This window comes from Thunnus albacares, chromosome 5 (assembly GCF_914725855.1).
Source record: "Thunnus albacares chromosome 5, fThuAlb1.1, whole genome shotgun sequence".
NCBI classification, from domain to species: Eukaryota; Metazoa; Chordata; class Actinopteri; order Scombriformes; family Scombridae; genus Thunnus; species Thunnus albacares.
Window position 1 is genome coordinate 16,536,528 of NC_058110.1, and position 14,220 is coordinate 16,550,747.

Below are 14,220 nucleotides of genomic sequence, written 5' to 3' on the forward strand. Positions count from 1 at the left end.
ACCGCCAGATAAATATCTCTGTTTTTCACAGAGTTTTTAATCTCATGTCTGGCACGACATTCCCGCACTGGCCATTTGGTCGTTAATTGTGCAGCTCTTCTAGACTTTTCAAATGTTATCGGACCAAATGGATCAAATTCTGATAATGAAATGAGTCTTTTCACGGGGGTTGTGTCACGCTCAAAACAATTTAACCACCGTTTTACAGCTGCAGCAGTAGGTTACAGCCAGTGGTGTACGGGCATACTGGGACAAATCATGGTGGGCCAGTGGTCTGTCAGAAAAATATGTTTTTGGGTTGGTGGATCATCAAAACACATCCGTTTTTACCGGCCCCCTCTGAGTGCAAGTCATTCTGGGTGCACATGAGAGCGTGCTGCATGCCTGTGTCAGGCAATCACAGCCAAACATCTCCCTTTACTCTCACTGCCAGAGGGGGGAGACAAAAGTCCTGCACTCCAGCTATAATCTCAGTTAAGGATGTAGCGTTCGTACCAAACATGCATCATTGTTCTCTGCAGATGGGGTCCATTGAATGTATGAGGTGCCCTTTATATTTTTTCATCCCTGCGCCTCAGACAGTCTGAGTCCGTCACTGGTAGTGATATTTTAATTAATTTTGAAAACTCAATGGACAAGAATGTCGGCTTTTTAATCCAACTGTTTATAATTTTTTGGCAAATTCCATATACATAAAATGAAGTGGACCAATAGAAAACCAAACTTTATCTTATTTCTAATTGATGTTATGCTCTATTACAATTCTCTAGTCAAGCTGAAAAATAGAAAAGCAACAAAGACCCAAACAATATTTGAAACGTGAAATTATAGACTAATGTTACTTAATTATTAATCTGTACCCATTTATTTATTATTTCCTCCTGCTATTATTTTGCTTTTATTTAATGTAAAAAGCTTCTTGCACAATCCCTTCATGAATGTTTTTTTAAATTTGATTTTTTTTAATGTCATAACTGAATTCCCTGGCAGGTTGTTCCCTCTTTTTGTTCTTCATACTTGTTAATGTCTTACTGTTGTTTGAATCAATAAAGTTGAAAAAGAAAACAAACCAACAAAAAACATTGTTTCATGAAACTGAGGTCAGTTTCAGATTTAGATCATCTGTACAGTAATAGGCTGGTGCTTATAGTATGTTTTTGCTGCTGTGGGAACATGGATTCAAATGTTGAATGGTAGAGGGTGCAGGCTTGATAGTACTGTCAGAAAGTCATTGTGTATGTCACATTAACAAATATTAAGTAAATGATTGAGACAGTTGGCGGTTGTAGGTCATTTTCACAGAATGTTTATTGCATTGAAAGTTAAAACTTTAATACTAAACATAAGTTTCATAAATAATTTCAGTGAGGAGACATGCATTGTCGTCCAGTGCAAGTAATTGGCTTTGAAGCCATTTTCAGAAATACACACATATACAAAACAACCAAGCTTAAGAACACAAAAATAATATTAGATATTGCTATAAATACCAAAATAATCCAATACTGTTAAAAGCCTGAACCTGTCAGACATATAGAAACTATTCAGCAAATCTGGATTCTGATCCAGACAGCTTTTGAGAGAAAATATTTAAATTGTGGTTAGGGTCTCAAATTTTAGGCCACCTTAACCTATATTTTCACAGATTATCAGAGTGAGGGCAGGGCAGTGCCAAAGTCCACAATTTGCTTTCCTGTACTGGGTCTTTGAATTATTTTTATGTTACATCAATGATGACCAAGTATTGACATCCCGGAAAGCACACACATCATACAACAGGCGGTATACACAAATACTGATCGACAATCCCTGACACTTGCGCAGGAGAGAGAAAGGTGTCCCCACGTTACAGACGACTTCCGGCTCATCATTGCATGCTCATCTCCTTAGTAGCGCACCCTTGAGGAATCTGAGCAGTTGAGGAGATCGTATTTCACATAACCAACACGATCCACCTGTCTGCGGGAATTCATACGCCAGTAGAAGCGGTCCCGGCAGAAGTAAATGTGACCTGAAGCAGAAAATGTTGAAATTAAAACAATAGAATGCAAAATGAGGATCAATTTTGTTTATGATACTTTAAAGAATATTTGTAATTGACAAGTGTATTTACCTTTGTACTGGAATACATCATGACTATCGGTGGGGACGCCACCAAAGACCACGTCTATGTATCGAGGGTACCCATTGTCGATTTTCTGGGCCTTCACATCAAGCCTGTTTTGATCAGACACAAAAAGAGTTTATTTTAACAGTCAGGTTAACTGACAACAGTGGAGATTGGGGTTAATGGCATTGCTCAAGTTGAAAGTATAATTTTAACTCACCTCCAGAAGTTCTCCCCACTGAAGAGCAGCACTTTGCCTTTCCCCCTCTGCAGTGCTCCCTCCACCCTCTGAATGTTGCTGGGGAGGCCGAGCTTTTCTACGCTGCGGGGACCCAGAACACTCTGTCCTGTGTACACCCAGAATCGGGACCCTGTAGAAAGACAATGAAAACTCGTCAGGTCGTCAGCACTTTTGGCTTTTGTGTTGCCGGTCCCTTATACACTGTGTTAAGCTTCATTACCTGAGAAGAAGTACAGTTTTTTGGTCAGAATGTCTTCAAAGGCAGAGTCAATGACAGCTGGCAGAGCTGGCCACCTCGCAGAAACAGAGAACGGTCCCTTGAGATCTCCACTGCTGCTGGACATCTTCCAGAAATGTCTGATGACCAAAATATATCATTAACACATGAACACTGCTGCTTGTTGTTTATGTTGTCATTCTTACTTATGTTACAAAAAACATAGACTAATTTGCTCACCCGTCCTTGAAGAAATGTAGTTCGTTGTTAATCTCAGTGATGGTGTCGAATTTGGTCAACTTGCAGGCATCTTTGCTTGGGTCCACAGGCACTGGGGTGTCTTCAGTGGGTTCAGGTTCCTCTGTAGGGTCAGTCTCATCAGGGTCTGGGTAGGGGGTAGTGGTAGGGATGTTGGGCTGAGGGGGTGTGGGATCAGGGCCTGTTTTGGGTCCTGCAGAAAATACATTGTTGGTAGAGAGAAATTGTTGAGCAGCTGGAAATTTAAACATTTTGCATGATGGAGTTACTGGTAAACAGCAGTAGGTAGTTTTGTCTTGGCCATACCATAGAGATACTGAATGCCTTCAATGTCATCTGGATGCAGGGAGAAGTTTTCCACATAGGAGTACATGGGGTACATGAGAGCCTCTCTGATGTTGGAGTGATCCAGGCCGAGGGCATGTCCAAACTCATGGGCAGCCACCAGGAAGAGGCTGTAACCTGCAACATGTATAGAATATTAATTAATGATAAGGGTAAATACAAATTTATAGCATTTTCCCTGCTCTACCTATTCTAGTTGTTCTCTTATTACCCACCCTGGTCAGGACAGAAGCCCCATTTCTTGTCCTCATCGTAGTTGTCGGTGGTACCGCACCACAACTTGCCATCTCCTCGTCCCTCACTAGTGCAGGAGTCATACTCTTTACCCAGGAACACGAAAGGGAAATGGCAGGGCTCTCCCTCTGAATTTCCACCGGTTACAGCAGTGTCTGCCAAAACAAAGACATAACAAAAACAGTAAGAAAACAAGCTATTGCAGCAACACTCCACATTGTTTATGCATTGCGGTTCCTGCCACTCACCACGACTGGGACAGAATCCATATTTCACATCCTTGTCAAAGTTACTTGTGGTGGCACACCAGCGGTAGCCGTCAGTGCGGCCCTCAGTGGTACAGCTGTCATATTCCTCCCCCTGGAAGATGAAGGGGAAGACGCACTCAGCTCCGTTGGCGTTTCCTCCAAATGTGTACAGAACTGTCAGGGTGAGAATTAGGGGCAAGGATGAGCGAGTGGAGCAAGTCAGCATGTCACAAAAGCAGATGCCCTCCTCTGGCTGACCTCTGATCTATAATATGCTTTGGAGAATAAATTGTCAGGCTTACGTTCACTTGGGCAGAAGCCGAATTTCTTGTCTCTGCTGTAGTCAGCTGTGGTGGCGCACCATGGCAGGTTGTCCTCACGGCCGTCTGTGGTACAGGTAGTGTAGGATTTGCCCTCGAAAGTGAAGGGGAAGTGGCACAATGCACCATCCGCATTCCCATAGCGAGTCTTCACAGCTTCAGAGACAGGAAAATATAAACATCATTTACTGCAATTTATAAAGAGAGCACTAGGGGGGGACAACTATACATGAATTGTTGATGGTGGAAGTTCAAATTACCTGATCCTCTTCCCAGAGTCCAGTGTTCATCATCATCAAAGTGGGCGTCTCCCTGCAGACCCTCACCAGGGGGATAAGCATGGGCCAGAAGGCCGTCCTTACCATCAAATGGATATGGGTCTCCGTGGTCTGAATAGAAAATGAATTTTTACATCAGTCTTCTATTTTAGATTTGAGTTTAGTGCAAAATTACCTTTCAAGTATGTAATATTAATATGATCACACTGGATAAAATGACACATACCAGCTCTTCCAAATGAAATCATGATGTCAGCTGTCCCTTCAAAGAGGCGGGTGAAGGTTAAAGGGGTCACTTCACTCCACACCTTGAAGGCTCTGGCAAAGGCGTCATCAATCAGAGAGCTCTCCATGTCTGGAGAATAGTTAATGATCCTGTGGAGAAGAGCAGAGCGACATTCTGCTTTAAGACAAATAACTGACAACGTCAGCAAAGATACTTTCTTTACAAAGCACAATCATTTTAATATCCTCAACTCCTGTACTCAATTCTTTCTCTCTACTCACCTATAAGTGATATCGTTATGGTCCCATTTAAGGTCTCCATCAAATGTTTTGTAGTTGCCTACATCAGGAACCCCACAGCGAGGTCGTTTCATGGCCTCCAGGGTAGACTTATCCAACTCTCCAGTCTCTTCCAACCCCATCTGCCTCTGCATCCTCTTCAGAGCTTTGGCAGTGGATACCATAGACTGGAAGCCACTGCGCTGCAATGTTTCCATGTAGCCAAACCTCTTCAGATATTTCTGGAGGAGAACAAGACAAATTACAGGAATGAGTCCAGGTAGATTATAATATCATGCAATGAGCAGGGTAGAGTGGGTGTTAGTGCTCAGTAAATCCGAAAAAGTAAACTTTTGTTTGGACAATAAATACAATTCTGTCCTGATGATTTTGTGACAGCCTCATTTAGCTTAATTTGAGATGTAAATATTTTTCTTTTCATCAACATCATGATAGGGATCTCTGTTCAGGTAATTACTTCCCCGCACAGCTTGATAGCGCACTGTTTTGGGAATTTCAGTCTATCAAGACAAAATGAACCATCTGCTACTCACTTCTGCCAGCTCCGTATCAGTCAGGTTTTTGAGGATGTCTCCTGGGAAGATGACCGAGACGGACTTAACGGGAGCACTCCATCCATCCTGCACGCTTATCCCCAAAACTAAACACACAACTAAAGCACAGTATCTCATGATGAGACCTAGGTTGCTGGAAAGTGCAACAAAAAAAAATACTAAGATCTTTGCAATGAACAAGAGCTCAGTTAGACCAAAAAAAAAAGTAAAACGTTTCTCTGGGGAAAATCAACAGTGTTTCTCTTTCAGAGTTGGCTTCCCTCGTTGTTTTGACTGGTAGGTCTTGTTGTCTCTCTGCTCTGTGCCCTCGGTGGAGCATGTATTTATGCAATGTAACGTCTTAGTCACTTAACCTCGTCCTGCCTACTACTAACCTCAACCCTCCCACTTACGTCTTAACAGAGTGCATTGGTTCTATGTATGTGGGGAATTTCCAAAATATCCACATTTAGCTTTATATAAGAACTAATGAGTAATTAACTAATTGGTTTTTTGGGGGGATTTTTTGGAGATATTTCAAGTTGCATAGGTGTGGTATTGGGTGAACCATGGCAGTGGTGGATAAGACTAATTACAGCAAATTATTATGGTTGTATTCACATTATGTTATTAAAGTAACACATGCTACCTGAAGCAAATTACATTGAAAGCTCTTGAAGCTTCTATTATAGAAAAATTCACATATAAAACTGATATAAAAATGTTAAGGAAAAAACAAAAAAGCGCAGAATCACAATCGTTAGATGCTCGGTGTACATTGTCATTGTCCTGATAATAATTCTGGACTCACTCAGCCTTTTAATAAACAGGAAAAGCTCTTCTTGACATGTTTTTGTATCTTTATCTGATTACAACAGACTCATCATGGGACCCAGCCAGACTCTTCTATGCTCAAAGTGGTGTTTCAGTTTGGTTCCACTTTTTTTATTAATAGAAATCTTTTTCCTCTTAGCTAAAGTTGGATACTGATTAACATGTCAAACTAGGTCAAACCAAAACATTCTTATAGAAAAGTAGGAAAAACTTTAAGGATATGTTTTAAGTTTTATGGCAAAGGGTTACGTTGATTAAGAATTTCCCACACATTTGATTTATTGTAATATTACAACACACTTGGTCAGATTTTGGGGAACTATGTTCTGCATCATCACTTCACACAGTTGCAGATGCAACATCTCAAGTGGCTTCATCCTCAAATGACCTATTTTATTGGCAATCATTTGTATGTCTCATTTGGTAATGAGTATTGCACCATCACTGTTTCTGTTTTTTTCCTACAGAGGATCTTACTCCTCGATCTCTCTTGCACATGTCAGTTATATCAACAGACAGGTTGAGCCATGTGTAAAAAAAACAACAAAACCAAAACAACAAAGAAGTCTTTACTTTTAATTCTAAAGAACAACATGTGTGTTGGCTAATCTGTAATCTTGAGAGCTCCAACTATGTGCACTAGCACGAGTATGCCTTGTATATGTTGATATTTTGGGTTATGTGACTATCAAGGTATTATGGGGAAGGATGTGTCTCAGCCAGCATATCATGACTCACTGTGTTCCCATGTGAACCGCTAAAGCTGCAGATGAGGGGCTTTTCAGTGGGCACTGCTGACATGCTTTTCTTCCTGTGCAAACAAAATAGTTGCTTTGCCATATTTTCAGATGCAGGAAAATAAACAACGCAACAAGTCAAAATACTCCATGTAGAGAGGAAAGTGCTTGTCCAACTTCCAAGCTCCTTTAACGAAGATCTATAGTGTCATTATTTTTCAGATCATATCATGTGGCTACAAGGCCGGTAATTTGTAACAATGGCAGCTATTGAGACAGACCTTGCACATCCTCTGTAAGATGGTCAATCAACTTGCCTTATTTGGTAAGGACTATTTGAAGCACCTGCAACTTATAATTACCTAATGAAGAGGAAGAAATTCTGCCTCATATTTAAATGTGGTTTCCTGGTGCGGTCAATGCTTCATTCATTTTGACACCAACGTCATTCATCATCACCACTCATCTTTTCTAACTTATTGTTGACGTGCATGAGAAATGTTGTCAAATAGTCCTTATTGAGAACTTCTTCTTTATTCTCATGCCATTCCCATTTGCTATGATTTTGCTACAGAAAACAGCCACCATGACAACGCATGTCTTTTGCAAGGTTATATCAGTATGTCTGCACAGATGCCATAAAATTTTAATCTATTTTTAGGTCCTTAACACACATACCTCTCTAGATTTTGACAATGATACTGACAAGCAATAACACATTTGGTGTAGAGAGGGATTCAAAATGTTAATTTCCTTCATTTAATGATGCTTGTTGCCCTTTGCTGACTTTAATTTTATATGCTCATTATTCACACAATATTTGTAGCAGCAAACCCGAGTGATGTTATTCCCCTTGGACTGAAAAATGTGTTTTCAGTGGGTATAAACATTTATACCTCTCAGACAACTGGTAAACATACAAAAAGAAAAACAGCCAGAGTGCTGTTACATTACACAGATTCATTTTGTGTATATATTTTTGGTCACATGGATTATGTTTCATTCAGACTAAAGCAACTGAATTCAGCTTCAAATAGAGCACTCAGCACCAGCTCTCTTTCATTTGATGCAGTTTTTTATGCTCATTTACACACAATCATAAGGTTATTTCTGTTTATATGTGGCTCCTCGGAGGATCCCCAGGCCTTCTTTGAAAACATCTGCCACTGATTTTGCATGGCGTCAAAGGCTTAATGAATACGGCTCCATGCATTTTAACAAATGCCACATTTCATTTGGTTTCGCCACTTTGCTCCCAAAAAGACGTCTGGCACAGAACCTTCAAAAATACACATTTTTGCGTGGCTTGCGTTCTTCTGAAAATTGGCCTCAATCACAACACAGCCTGTTGGCACACATCATGTTAACCATATGAGGTGGCTAACTGCGTCATCAGAGAGCTGGATAATATCATGGTGGAGCAGAAAGACCCTTACAACTCATGTGAGTGGGATCCAATTAGGTTAACCATGCAATGACAGAGATGAAATGTTAAAAAGTTGCCCTATTTTTTTTGCTAATTTAGAGAGAGGCAGAATACAACTAAAACCTAATCTATGGCATGTCCCAGACATAGTTAACATGTTGGCATTTTAAGGTCACCAATTGCTCAGGGTGATCATGTGTGGAGCTTAACATATCAAGCCCTGTATTCCCACTAAAACTCAGTGTATTTCATGCCCTGATTTCCTTTATCTGGCCTAAATTCTACAGTGTTTACAGTTCCACAGTTTACAGCAACAAAATTGACTTTGTCCTTAATTGTTACACGCTCTGTTTAGTTCCAAACTGCCTTGTTAAAGCAAGTCTTATGGTATGTTTCTAGCAGGCAGTAATAATGCAGAAATCACTTCCTGTCACAGTTGATGTGGTTCTTCAGCCAGCTTCCTTCCTCAGCTGTGTTGTTTTTTATAAGGATTGGTTTGTTGATGTGGTTGGACACAGAGACTGTGCAACACACAGGACCCTCAATGTGTTTGATGTGGATGAAGTGTTACCCCATCACCACGTCCAGGTACTTTACCAAGCCCTGCTGAATCTGCTGCGCCTTGCAGTTATTCTGGGAATAGTTCTGTTTTTATGCTCCACTAAACTCCCTTTACAGTTTATTTTGGCTTTCCACAAAATTCTCCTGTTTCCGTCATTTTATTTCTGTTCACTTCGTCATTACAATAACAATGAAACCAAAACTGTAATGAACAGCATGCTTAATGTATCATCCCTGATTATTTGTAACCCCTTTCAATTTGATATATATATGAATATTATATGAATATCATGTGTGCTTGTGGGTGGAATTGGCACTCAAAGATCCTCCGAGCACAACAAACAAAATAAATGACACATCCAAAACTGATCGCCAAGCAATCACCAGAGCAGAAACCATGTTGTGCCCTCAAGTGTCATTCATGTAACAGCTTGTCTGTAATAAGTCATGAGTCAGCGTGATAAATTTGACAGAAATAATTCCGCAAACAAACTTGAAAAACAAGTGCCATAAAGTTGTGTACAGTCATCTGAATGGGACCATAGGAGCACAACACTGAACAGCTTTGACTCATATCTCCCTTGAACAGCAGACAAGAGTTACTTCTGCTTCACCAAACACTTTTAGTCACCTCTGGGAATATGTTTTGCTTACTGTGCTAACACTTGTTCCCACACCATTTCACTCTAACAATGTAATAATCTGATGTAAAGATTATGAGACATAAAAATTGCTGTTACAAAACTAGATAAACGAACAAAACTAAATGTAGATAACAGTGGAGTCCATCAGATACTCTTGAACATGTGAATCAGTCCAAAGACTTCATCTGGATCACATTAACAGACGACGACTATTCTAGATCTGATATGAGGAAATTAAGTTCCACCGCACTGCAAAGGATCAAAGCACAGTGCAATGTCAAGTTGATCAAAGCTGTTAGAATATGCATGTCATATAAACTATTGCTCCTTAACACTGTTTTCTTTGCCTTTGCTCTGGCGCAGAGTGTTTGGATGCCACCACAGACCAGAAATGCACATTTCTTCTGCTTCTACTCAGGTACTCCACAGGATTGGGACACATTGGCATCATTGAGTAAAACAGGATATGACCACATCCTCAAATCAACAGGATCCATGTGTACTGATGTTTCACACTAACTGCGTAGGGATGCATAAATGATTCTGACATTGTCTATGGTTTGTTGAGTCATTTGTGAGCTCAACGACATTTGTGGCTTAGATGTGTACATGGCTCACACCTGTGTCAGAATAGGAAAATTTTATGACAGAATTAATTGAGGAAGATTTTTTTTGGAAATGTTTTGTCTTTATTAGATAGTGACAGCAGAGAGATGACAGAAAACGAGAGGAGTCAGAGATGACATGTAACAAAAGTCCCCGCTTGGAAGCAAACCAGGGTCATTGTGGTTCATGGTCGGCAGCATAACCCCTAGGCCACCAGGGCGCCCTGGGGAGATATCATTTTGAGTGATACCGTAGACAATTTGAATGAGATCGTATAATTATATAACATCACTAAAAAGCAGCAGGCGGGTTTGGATGAGAGCAACACATGAGGGCAGACTGCGTCTGTTGAGGCGTGGGCTGCCAGAGCAAGTCCAGGCAGGCGGAGCTGGTTCACTTTATGGACAGCCATCTCTCACCACCACTGTTAAAAGCTAATTACTGCCAGTCATAAGCAGTGACCTTTATGGGCGTGCCCTCCTCTGCCATCCAAAGCACAGCCACAGGGAATTACAGCATGAACCACAATGGGAGCACTGATTGCACTGAATATTATTATTACTTTTTAACTCTACATGGAGCAACGACTTCATTACTTTTTTAAAGAGTTGTTTTCCAAATCTGTCACAAGGAACCAGCCTGTAAACCAAAACAAAAAAAGGGTTTATTACAGATTGGCATGTTGTTTGACTATTGTAAGCTGTGACCTAAGCAAGATGTGTATCAAGAGAGGTCATGTATAGTAAACTCCAGTCAACAGGTTTTTAAACCACCACTTCAGAAAATGGGAAAAGGGATGGGAATTTCCCCTTCCTGATAAAGGACAAGCAGCTGATAGCGGGCGGGAAGTGAGTCAGGCTCAGCACTTCAGCTGCCTCTGCACACTTTGGTTCAGACTTGTTGAGGCAGGCAATTATCCTCCTTTTGATGTGTGTTTACTGTGGTTTGAGCGCTCTGTTGCCGTATGTGTGGTTGCCGGAGTTTGAACCCACATGGCCAAAGATAAATGCAACATTTCCCTTCAGGACAAAAAAACCTAGATCGTTGTGCACACACTGTCATTTTCCTGCAATGCAGCAAAACAACTTGAACCCTGACATTACTGTTAGTGGTTATACATCTGTTGATGACTCCTCTCTTGTCACTGCAGAGGACAGCAATACAGCTGGCATAACATTATCTCAAGCACAGCATTTTTACCATAAAAAACACATTTAAAATGCCTGAGAAATTAAGCAATAAAAAACCTCAAACTGTCTGTTTGACCAGCAGGTATATTATATTACAGTTCATGTGTGGGTCTCTTCAAAACAGAAACAACATTTTGAGCACAGTGACAGTGTGGGGTTATCTTATGTGGATTTGGGAACATTTTCTGGATCATACCTGTATCATCTCTTTGAGATAATCTCAAACTTTGTTTATGTTCACAAATGTAGAATGATAAAAATGTTGTTTATGATGAAAATAGATGATATACTATCTTGAAAATTTGACCGGGCATTCTTTTGAAGTGCAGTATCCTGCAAGTAACTCTAGTTTATCCACTTCCTACTAAGCACCACATTACAATTGCTTGTAATGTGGTGCTTAAATCTGCACTGTGACTGAATTTGATAATCTTAGGAATTCATTTTATGTCTGAACACAATGTACCATGTGGCTAAATTTGTCATTATGTGCAACAATGTATTAAATCCAGCGTGAAAGTGCTTGCAGTGCTGCTTTTGTTTTGGCTCTTTTATCCCAGTTCCATGATCTAATTCTAGATATGTCTCAAGGATATTAATTAGTTTCTTTCAAGGAGCCAAGTGGGGTCTTTGCAGCTGCATTCAAAAGATTTCAAATAAAAGTAAATGAATGCTGAACTGGCTATCAGGACCTGTGGGAGAAGCTTAATGAAGGAACCAGATGTAACCTTGGTGCCCTCCATCTGAGAGCCAGCTCAACTGCGAGTCCTCCTGGCACTGCTCAGTTTCAATCAAACACACCAAAAAATACTCTTGACCAGGAGGTGGCACTCTGTCATAAGGACACTCAACAAGGCCAGACGAGAGCTAGAAATAGAGTGCTGGTACAAGGAATTACTGTCAGAGAGAAAATGCAGCATCAAGCTTGAACAGCCACCTACTGTAAATGAAAAATCTCTCATTTACCTCAAGAAGCGAATTATGATGCTAACAAAGCATAAGACCATCACGGCTTGATCTGCTCCATAAAAATTTATTTTTAAATGAAATCCTGTGAAGCTTTCACTGAATCTTCTTCATCCTTCTGGGTTCGTACAGAAGGCAATCCTCCCCTGCATTTTAAAATCCTGCTTCAAGGCTGTGTTTTCAAAATACCTCCTGAGGCAGAGATGTGGAAAAAAAAAAGAAGAAGAAAAAAAAAGGAGATAAAATATTGATGTTGATCTAATTTTGTAAGCCTGTTTGGTGAATAATTGATTGTTAGGGGAAATGAGTTTGTTTTATTTGCAGCACCCTAATGCTGTTTTATTGAAGGGTATTCACACATGCTGTGTGCCCTTATTGCTGTTTCTCAGTGACTCAGTGAGTGGGATGCAATTGTTCCTGAAGGACTGTAGAAGACAATTGATCGCACAGTTATTCTGTAAAAGCACCTTTAGGTTAAAGTCATAGCTAAAGATAATTTGCTTTGTGTTATTGCTTTGCTGTATCACAACTATTTATCTAAAATATGTTTCATATCTTAATAGGCCGTGTTCAGCCCTTACTGGATGCAAACTTTCCATCTGCTGCAAATTTGCATCCAGTAATTATTTTCGCATCTTCATGTTTTTATGCTCGTCTATTTCGGTGCAGCCTCTCGTTAGATGCAATGCCAATGAGGAATTGTGTGTTCCCACGATGCCTTATCATAACGCAGATGAATCTGTCACAGATGCTCTCTCAGCAAAGGCAGAATCTGCGGCCTTGTTTTTATGACTGACTGCTTCTCTGTGAAATCACACATGCAAAACAGTGTCAACAGTCAATGGATCCCGTTCTGTACTTTACTGTATTACACTGTCATACTTTGGATGCTGGTGTGACTTAATAGTAGTGTTTCTTTTATGTAGGTTTTATTCTTCCTTCAGCCTTCAAAGGTTTGTGTTGGAGCTGTGTTACAGCTGTTCCCTTAGACAGATGTTGTGATGGTATATAAAGTGTTCTGACAAGGAGCCTTGTTTCCTGTTGTGCAGCAGCACCGGGGGCACAACACGGTTGCTTATTCATGACGCCTGATCAGAGCTCAGGTAGATCAAACCACTCGTCCATTTTTAATGAAAAAAAACCTTTACTGGGATATAAATATCATGCTGCGCATTTGCTGCTCAGCCTGTCCTCATGGATGTACAGGGCGCCTTTGGGGGATTTACGGTCTGTGTCGGCTTCAGCTAATGTACAGAGCGAAATACAATAATCTAAACAGGTGCATTTCACCAGACGGGACAAGGGCACGTACAGAAATGTAGAGGTCACTTGCAGTCATTTGTATCACTACACAAATTTGCCTTCAGCCCTAAACATGTGATTACCACAGCACAAATATCTTGAGAATTTCCTTTTGAAAATGTGCTCTAAATCATTTTCTGTGTATAACATGCAAATATATTTTAACATCTGTGGTTTCATATAATTCAAAGTTGCTATACCCTGAACCCTGATTGGTTTTACAAGATTTTTTGCAGGATGTGAATATGAAGCTGTGAAAAGAAAGGCCCCTCTCCTTCCCTCAGGATCTCGCAGTTAACACTCACATTAGTCCCAAGGACAGTAGGTTGCTGCAGGGAAAGGTCACCTCTGCTGTACAAATACAGACCTTCAGTATTTCCTTTCCTCTTATTTGTACTTCTTATCTGAAGTCTACAATTTGATATTCAATCTTTCCCTGAAACTCTGAAGCTCACATTATAAGAATAGCCTCACTGCCTCAACTAGTTTTATACTGTATGTAAAACATTCCTGCTATTGAACCAGACCATTGATTTATATGAGCATTATATCACATACAAGTGTGCACATGTAATGTGTATTTTCTGCTGTGTGGAGCTGTTGTATCTGAAAGAGTGGAGTGAAATGAATCTGTTCACAACTTGTGTG

At 40.4% G+C, this 14,220-nt stretch overlaps 1 protein-coding gene across 2 annotated transcripts; it reads right to left on the reverse strand.

The window, feature by feature from the left end:
* Positions 1-1,290: 1,290 nt before the first annotated feature.
* Positions 1,291-5,634, reverse strand: mmp9 (matrix metallopeptidase 9). Of its 2 annotated transcripts, XM_044352833.1 has the most exons (13): positions 5,307-5,634; positions 4,756-4,994; positions 4,475-4,623; positions 4,231-4,359; positions 3,953-4,126; positions 3,651-3,824; positions 3,384-3,557; positions 3,130-3,285; positions 2,806-3,016; positions 2,569-2,705; positions 2,328-2,478; positions 2,114-2,217; positions 1,291-2,011 (listed from the first exon to the last, which is right to left on the reverse strand). In XM_044352833.1, exons 1-13 carry the CDS (start codon positions 5,442-5,444, stop codon positions 1,887-1,889), a joined length of 2,061 nt encoding a protein of 686 aa, XP_044208768.1. In that variant the 5' UTR covers positions 5,445-5,634; the 3' UTR covers positions 1,291-1,886. The 2 variants fall into 2 exon arrangements, with proteins under 2 accessions (XP_044208768.1, XP_044208767.1); XM_044352832.1 differs by having other exon boundaries at positions 3,384-3,824.
* Positions 5,635-14,220: the final 8,586 nt, after the last annotated feature.

Bases quoted from the DNA above. Each gene is read 5' to 3' on its own strand.
- mmp9 (XM_044352832.1), bottom strand. From the start codon at position 5,444: ATGAGATACTGTGCTTTAGTTGTGTGTTTAGTTTTGGGGATAAGCGTG. The intron at 4,624-4,755 runs GTGAGTAGAGAG...TCTTCTCCACAG, and splicing joins CATAACGATATCACTTATAG to GATCATTAACTATTCTCCAG. The intron at 3,017-3,129 runs GTATGGCCAAGA...TATTTTCTGCAG, and splicing joins AGGCATTCAGTATCTCTATG to GACCCAAAACAGGCCCTGAT.